The sequence below is a fragment of the Hippoglossus stenolepis genome, chromosome 11, assembly GCF_022539355.2.
Source record: "Hippoglossus stenolepis isolate QCI-W04-F060 chromosome 11, HSTE1.2, whole genome shotgun sequence".
Lineage (NCBI taxonomy): Eukaryota > Metazoa > Chordata > Actinopteri > Pleuronectiformes > Pleuronectidae > Hippoglossus > Hippoglossus stenolepis.
In genome coordinates this window covers 11583285-11591712 of record NC_061493.1, presented here as the reverse complement: position 1 = coordinate 11591712, position 8428 = coordinate 11583285, and the positions used below count along the sequence as shown (strand labels likewise).

Sequence of the window (8428 nt, the reverse complement as noted above, 5' to 3'; positions counted from 1 at the left end):
GTTACTCTGCAGTTGAAAAATAGTCCTCAACAAAGCCATGAAGTACTTGGGTAAGGATTTTCTCCAGTGTCGAGTATTTATTATATATATATATTAAATCAAATATATTATTGTATGTTTGTGTGACGTTGATGAAGATTTACCTCTTCCTAGGAAATGACTGGGCTTAGGGGTGAGTGCCACAGACAGTAAGGATGTGAAATATTGAGAGATGTCTTGATTTCAGCAGCAGCCTGATTTTATTGACATCCACTCTCTGGTAATGGGACAATAAAACAGCGACGACATAGGGTACAAGATATGGTCATTTAATTGTTGATTATCTCTCAGTACAGAAATATTTTTTCTTCTTAACATTCTTTCTGTAATTCAAGTTGGCAGCATCGTCTTGATGTTGAAGTGGTATTAAAGTAAATTTCCACAGAGTTTAGCAGTGAACCTGCTCTTCACCTCCCCTCAGATAACATTAGTAAACAAACATCCCACCTCTGTACAAGAACCTTTCACAACACAAATAAATAGCATTCATTTAAATGTGGCACGCTAGCTGACTCCAACATTCATACAGGGGAAGAACAAAAAACCCAAATTGGAAATAATGCTACAGATGATTTTGTTTGATTAAAAAAAAAATAAGAGCATGACTGCTCAACACAGAAATGGTCTGAAGTAGCAAAGACAAGTGCCCCAAGCTTGAATATCTTAGTCGACACGTCACAGAACAGCAATACAGCTGCCTGGTCTCATTTGAAATGTTGTAACTGTGCACTTTAGTTACCATTTCAAACTCATCTGATAAACTCAAGTGTTTTTCTTTACTTTCCTTCCTGATTATCATTTAAGAAACAAGACTTACACACACGTCACATTAAAATCTTCAATTTTGAACATGAATTATTTCTGTAAGCGACTGTTCTACAGTACGGTGTTACTTTCTTCTAAGATGTGCCGACTTCTCTTTAGAAACGATGAAACAATATTTGCCAAAACTGCTCAATATCATTTAAGTAAAATGAACTTAATGTCATGTTTAAAAAAAGGAGATGAGGCCCATTCGGCCAACCGTTATCATTCCTTGAAATGGCACAGTGTTATGAAATCTGTCATCAGTGTACATGAGATATTATTGCCTGTCGGTAAAATACAAAAAGACAAGCTTGGATGTTTATGTAAACCTGAACAAAGCCAAACACGCTCAAAAACTGCAGTTACACATAATGGGGATCTAACAGCCTCTGAAACAAACACACGAGTAAGAATTTGGGTTAAAATAAGTAAAAAAAAACAACAACTCAATAAAATAAATAGACAATCAAAGACAAACTTAATATTTGGCAGGTACGCACAACGTCAGTCTGTAAACAAAACATAAATCGCACCAGGGACATAAAGCCCCTAAAATCCTCCTCATCCTCAGAGCTCTCTGGTGGCCTGGAGGAGGCAGTGGCTCCACCATTACTCAGGAGGAGGTGGAATACTGTGTGTACTGAACGTATGTCCTCTGCCCTCCACACTCCTGATCCTCCAACCTCCCAGCAAAACAGCTCGGCTCAATAAACTAAGGGCAATCGAGGGGAGGTCCTCCGTAGACCACCGAGGTGAAGACTCAAAGAAGGGCGCCAACTTACAGCTCGACACATGCAACAAAGAATTCCCTTCCCGCCTTTGTTCCCCTCGTAGAACAGGGGGCGTGCTCACTACCGGATCCTTGTGAAGAGGTTCAGCACCGACACCGATTCCTGAAGGAGGGAGGGAGACAAAAGAAAGTAAGAAAAAGACCATTGAAAAAATATCAAGGATATAGATAGTCGAACAGTTTTTGAAATCGAATGGAGAGATTTAACAAATGGAGAGAAGAGAACAGCACAAAACAAAACCAAGAGCAAGACGTTAATATGAGTGAGAACAAATGGAGTAAATACCTTAGTGGATCTCATCTTGCTGAAGACGTTCCAGAACCGCAGAGTTTCATCTCCAGCCCCCGTCACAATGGCCTCTCCGTCAGGGGACATGGCCTGAACACAACTCTTTATTATACACTGAAGAGACTGTTTAACAACAGCATGTAATCGGTTCATTAGCCTTGTTTATCGATCTATTCAAATTTTTGTGTGGGTGGATTTGCTGCTGCTTGTTCAGAGAAGGAAAGTGCTCATGGATGTTTAATAATTAAAACTTTCAGAAGTTAATGAAAACATAAATCTGCGCTTATAAAAATATATGAACAATCAGAATACTACTAACACTTCTTTTAGAGAACACATGTTTCTGGTAGTTTTCCTTTATCCACAATCGATTTTGTTTCAAGTCTTTTCAAGGTATTTTACTTTGTCGTACTTTGTAACCTTGGATCGACGTCCTGCAGACAAACATAAACAAACACATAGTGTACAGTATACTGACCAGGTAGAGAACTCTGTAGGAATGCCCTGTGAGTTTGGCCACTTGAGTTAGCGAGGGGTACTTCCACACCAAGATCTGGTTCTGGGAATAACCATGAGTGCTGACCTGCAGGATGATTAGAAAATGATGGAAAATATGAGATTCAGTGAAATGGCTTTGCTAATGGTTGAAAGCAAAGTTTATACAAAATAACAGTTATCTGAAACTGTTATTTACAAGTTGCATCTCAGTAACCTGCATATTTTATAACTACTGTGTGCAAAGCCGGCGTCTTTACTATGAAAACAGGATGCACTGAATGCTAAGTTCTGGGTGAACAGTAAAGCACATTTAATCTTCTCATCTGACTCCAGGTAACATCATTAACAATTTATCAAAGATGTAGTTCCTTTTACAATGTACACTTTTCTGCTTCTGCATCTTCTTCACAACAGAACTGTCCAGATCAGAGACTTGAGGACCCTCACCAGTTCGTTTGTGTGCTTGGACCAGGCCAGGTTGCAGACTTGAGAGCCGGTGTCGGTGCACTGCAGCGGCTGGCCTGTCAGAGTGTTCCAGAAGCGGATGCAGCGGTCGGCGGTGCCGCCACCAGAGGCCAGTAAGCCGTGCTGGTGGGGAGACCAGGCGATGGCCTTCACTGCGGCCAAGTGCTCTGTGTACTGCTGCACCGGGAGGACGCTCGAGTGGTTCCACACGAGCAGCTGCAGACAGCAGAATGAAACAAGTAGGGCCAGGGAAGGAAAGGAAATAAGTTTGTGGTAATTGAACGTGGTGCTGGTGCAGAAGTACAGGTGAGATTCTCTGTCTGCGTACCTTGTTATCATTTCCACCGGATGCAAGCAGCTGATGGTCCGTGCTCCACTTGAGCCCGCATACTTCCTGTCTGTGTCCTTGGAGGCGGCGCTCAGACTGGAGAGGCGGGGCTCTGATGTCCCGCTGTAGGATCACCCGATCACGGCTCCCTGACGACAGCTGGTCGGCATTCCACGCTAACGCACCTGGCAGCAGAGAATGAAACATCCAAGCGAAGATGATTCACTGACCATGAATGAGAGATGTTGCTGAACAACTGCGAGAAAACGAAGGCAATGATGTTTCAACTCCGGCAACTGCCTCCGTCACGACAGCCTCGCTCTACTCACCCACTCTGGCTGTGTGTCCCTCTAGTACAGACAGCTTCTTTCCCGCTGCTGCATCCCAGATCTGTACGTAGCCTTTATGAGTCCCCACTGCCACCAGGTTACCCTAAAAATAGACAGCACACTTTTAATATTAAACTGACGTATAAAGAAAAAAAACTAGCTCACGAAAGGATGAATCGGAACACACACACACAGTGACTCTTTGTCAGATTATTAGTGAATCTCAGCCATATTTTCTTTTGGTTAGTGTAACCTCGATGACAACAGATAACTGAGAAACTCACCCTCTCAGACCAGCCCACTGATGTTACTGAATCTCCTTCTACAGAAAGATCACATAGACGTGTCACCTAAAGAAATGGAAAGGAGACAAAAAGATTGACATGCATCCAGAAAGCAGTTCCATTATATTTAAAGACTCTTTTAGTTAATGTGTATGACACAGAGGCAATAAAAGCCTTTGTGTACAGATCCAGTGTGATTAGAAACATTTGAGGGAGAAATTTATACTTTTAGATTGTTTGTAACCACAGTGAAGGCCACTGCTTCAGGCCTCTTTGACCCCATTCAGACCTGGAAGTAACATTCGTCCTAAGTAATCCGATCACAAGTGGTCAGCGTTAAGTTCAGGTCTCAACGCAGCTGAATGTGTCCTGAGATCCAATCACTCAGACCAAATTCCAAGGTGGACTTTTCTTAAATTGGTACAACAGTTAAAAAATATCAGCATTCATTCTCTCCATCTCTCTCTCACTCCTGCTCAGACACAGACACACACACTAACACCATAAGACTCATTTGTAAACTCAAAATGAGTAAAAACAACATAATTTTGTCTCTCATAACGGTCATGTTTATTTACATATAGAGCTGGGAAGCGAAATCCAATCACAAGTGGTCATTTAGGATGCATTTCAATACCAGGTATGAACAAAAAATGATCAGATCTGTCAGGACGGATGTTAATACCAGGTCTCAACAGGCCGCTTTGCTCAGTGCAGTCAGATCATATACACACACACACACACACACACCTGGCTGGTGCAGGCACTCCACAGGTAGACACAGGTACCCAGTCCAACACTGAGCACATTCAGAGAGGACCAGTCCACAAGGTTGAGGTAGAAGTCATCCTGAAGCTCTGGAGCATCCAGAACTTTGAACGGAATTTTGGATATTTTGCGCGTAGGTTTCCTTGGCGACCGTAGCAGTTTCTGGCTGCAATGCAACAACACAAAATAGTGAGGGAGGGATATTAGGCTCTTTTCCTCTTGAATTGAAGCGCTAATATCTGATGTGTTACCTGTTGCTACTGACAGGTGATAGAGAATATGGAGATACTGTATTTCCATCCTCTTCTGGCAGAGCTCTCTTTGCACTGACAGAGTACTAAAAACACAAACAGATGATTACTGATGCAGGAAAAATACAGCAAAAACCAGTAGCGTAGAGTAGAGCTGTGTTAACGGTCTTTACACTAAAAAGGCTCCTTTTGGCAGGAGTGGACGGCTGCAGGCGGCGATCTTCTGACTGCGGGTCCTGGACTTTCTCGATACCAGCTCCTAGCAGCTCGTTCTTCAGCAGAGCCGAGTACGCCAGCCCATCCGCTGAAGGAAGAGACAGAAATTATTCACTTCAAACTGGTTTTCTCCCTTTGCAATTTCATTTCTCAAGTTTCCATGAGCCTGCCTACACTCAGTAAACAAGAGGGTCAAAGGATCAACTCAGACCCCAGCAGACAGAGATACCGGTGAAAACTCCCACTAAATATCCAGCAACAACAAAGAATAATATCTGTGTTTGGGGCTGAGAATCACAGGTTAAAACATGATATATTAATATTATCATTATTAGACCCTTTTCCACTCGTTAGAAAACCCACTAACGCCCGCCAACATCTGGCTTTTGTCTGAAATGGATACAGTCGGCATTCACACCTGGATCAAATGACTCTGCAGTGGGCACAGGTTTTAATCGGCTCTGATCAGCAGGGATGGAAACATGAGACCTGAGTGAACATGCTATGTTGACCAGAGAGGGCCACAGTTTCCGGCACATTCATGCTGTTGAACATGACGCACTAAGGTAAAAAGTGAAAGGCAAACTCCTCTACTGACGATGGAAAAAAAGTTAATTGCCTTTTTTAGTGGGTTTAGCTGTGTTTAAAACAGTATACCCTCTAATTTTGGTGACGCAGATGTTTATGTTATCTCAGGAGTCATAATACGCAGGATTTCTAAATACACAACATACTGAAAGGCTACAATTAAAGTAAAACAAGTAAACATCAAGAGTTTTCAGTTTCAAGTCTTTTAGATAAAGCAACAAACTGGTGCCATCTGTGAAAATTTCCAACAGCAATGACAAAAAAAATGAAATGTCTCAAAGAAGAACAGTTTAAAATGTCTGCAGTAAAAGAAGGACGCACCTGTCTCCTAATAGCAGAGCAGAATATTTCATAATATTGGTGCCAGTTATCATGTCAAGATACATTTTCATTTGCTTGAATCTCTTCTCTCTTGGTAGAAAAGTATATTGATTACCTTTGTTGCTGTCTGTCGTGCCATCTTTGGTTTTCCTATTTTGATTATGCGACTTTTCAATTTCCTGCAAAAAAATTGAAACAAATGAATAACCATTCTGAAACCTAATCTGAGCAAGTTACAACAGACTAATTGACAGAAAATGCTAAAACTTTATGTTCATCCTGAGATCATTGTTCTTTTGGTGGAAGAAGAAGACAGTGAAAGGCTTGAGTGTTTCACAGCAGACTCACATTGATGCGGTGGAAGTTGACACTCCAGTTGGCTCCGGCCCGGGAGGGAATGAAGCGATCACCATGCTTGCTAGGGGAGGACAGGGGGGAGCTGGTGGGTGTTAGAGCTCGCGCAGCACCTACAGCTTTCTACACAGGGGTGGAGAGAAAAGAGCATTTTCTGACTAGAGGACAAACACAAACAAGCTTCAGACGGTGGTTTGAAAACTTGATGACAAAACAGGACGATCATTTAGGTGGCAGATGGTGCATTTGTTGAAGGCGATAACAACAGGAGGCAACATTCACAAAACCCAGTCATTTGGCTGGTAAGATCTTGTTTTCACTCAACACTAGTGACACCGTCAAATGAAAGAGACTAGCCTGTTGAAGTATTTACGCTGCCAACACAGAGAGTAACACCCTGTCCGCCCATCTTAATACTACTACTTAATCCACTTTGGGGGGGGCAAACAGTATACTATAGTCAAGATGATGACTAATAGAAGAATTATTATACTAGTCAAGACTGTACGCCTTTTTTTTAAGGAAGTATTAGTTCAAATGCACAATGACAGGGACATAATAGACAAAAATACAAGTGATCGTATTCTTTACTTACTACGGGGCTTGCATTCTCATTCTGGATGTTGATCTGCCTGAGCAGCCTGCACTCATAGTCCTGATCCATGATACCTGGAAAACATGATATAAATAATCAACACTATCATAAAGTGATCATAAAAAAACAGTTTTTAAATGAACATGTCAGATGGCAGAAGACTAACAGAGAGATTTATCCCGACTTGCTGACTTCTGGTTATTTAGTCTGACTCAGCATAGGGCCGAGTAAAAAAATATCAATAACCATCGCAATATAATTTTCATCAATAACAATATAATAAAAAGTCAAATATATATAAAGCGTATGCATTGTGCAAGCATAGCGAGGACATTTAACACCCAATCGATATATACCTCCTTAACTCTTCTTTATGGATAGAAGTTGACAAATAACAATGAGCACAGTAAACGATGACAGAGAAGAGTGTTCACATTAAAGAAGCCGGAATCTGCAAAGGTTTGACATTAGATTGACGAGCTACTAAAACAACGATTGGATTTCAAGTTGTTAGTTTTGTGCAGACCAGCCCATTGATTATTCCACCAGTAGTTTCAGCAACACTAACCTGTGTGTCTGTGACATGTCAAAATGACTAGTATGACTGCTTATTGAAATGACCACAACCTGAAGGCTACCAGACGAGCTGGTGATTCTATTACAGGAGAGGAAGGATCACACTTATCAGCCGGGTGTGTTTTTAAAAAAGGTAAATAAATGAGTTAATGACCGTCATCACATTAAAGTGGTTGTTAATGACAAAACAAACTTCACAGTCACCTTCAGGACACACTGGTAGAAACAACCCGGGGATAAACCCCACACCCGGATTTATCTGCGGTGATAAAGTAGACAGCAACTCTGTCTATTACAATTCAATGTTGCAAACAAAGAACATATAATTTAATAATGCAGCATACGGAGCTAGGCTAATGCTAACGCTAGCTCAGCTGACTAACCTAAGGTAAAATACGCTAGCTATCCTGCTAACCCATTAGCAACATTGTTTGTCCACCATCCACACTTGTTTTCACACTTTCTGCGTGTCGATGCGCTCTTTCCGTTACGTACCGTGGAACTAGTTTCCCTCGCTGCGTCGATTCCAGTAGAAAGTTTTTCGTTCGACGCTTTTTTACTATTAAAAAACAGAGCATAGAAGATGTAAATGTTTCCTTCAGCCGATGGTTCAATCTGGGTTCGCTAAGCACCACGGGAAGAGCGTGACGTCACTGCTTTTTTGAATCGCACATTTGGCCGTTGCTAAGGAAACGTGTCTCTCTCGTTCATACACACGCACGCGCACACATACACGCTCTCTCTCTCTCGCTCTCTCATACACACGCACGCTCGCACACAGGAGCTCTTTATCAGGACACTGTTTACCTCCCGCTGCTGCCTCTGAATTCATGGTGAACAATAAAAACGCGTTTAATGATGTGAAAGCGAGCGCGTGCGTGAGTGAGCGAGCGCGTGCCTCATAAACACTCTGGATCCTGACACACAGAA

General features: G+C 42.0%; 1 protein-coding gene across 1 annotated transcript; it reads right to left on the bottom strand.

The window, feature by feature from the left end:
- Positions 1–292: 292 nt before the first annotated feature.
- LOC118118155 (fizzy-related protein homolog) lies at positions 293–8159 on the bottom strand. Its single transcript, XM_035171079.2, has 14 exons — positions 7994–8159; positions 6923–6996; positions 6322–6450; positions 6089–6152; positions 5022–5152; positions 4849–4934; positions 4580–4763; positions 3830–3895; positions 3546–3648; positions 3217–3401; positions 2871–3104; positions 2404–2508; positions 1923–2015; positions 293–1739 (listed from the first exon to the last, which is right to left on the bottom strand). Exons 2-14 carry the CDS (start codon positions 6989–6991, stop codon positions 1698–1700), a joined length of 1491 nt encoding a protein of 496 aa, XP_035026970.1. The 5' UTR covers positions 6992–6996; positions 7994–8159; the 3' UTR covers positions 293–1697.
- Between the last annotated feature and the right edge of the window lie 269 nt (positions 8160–8428).

What these genes read in the sequence shown, in the direction of transcription:
- LOC118118155 (XM_035171079.2), bottom strand. Translation starts at nt 6,991, where the DNA reads ATGGATCAGGACTATGAGTGCAGGCTGCTCAGGCAGATCAACATCCAG. An exon ending in CCGGTGGAAATGATAACAAG is followed by an intron (nt 3,105 to 3,216) that starts GTACGCAGACAG and finishes TGCTGTCTGCAG; the next exon opens with CTGCTCGTGTGGAACCACTC. An exon ending in CCTACAGAGTTCTCTACCTG is followed by an intron (nt 2,016 to 2,403) that starts GTCAGTATACTG and finishes AGTTGTGTTCAG; the next exon opens with GCCATGTCCCCTGACGGAGA.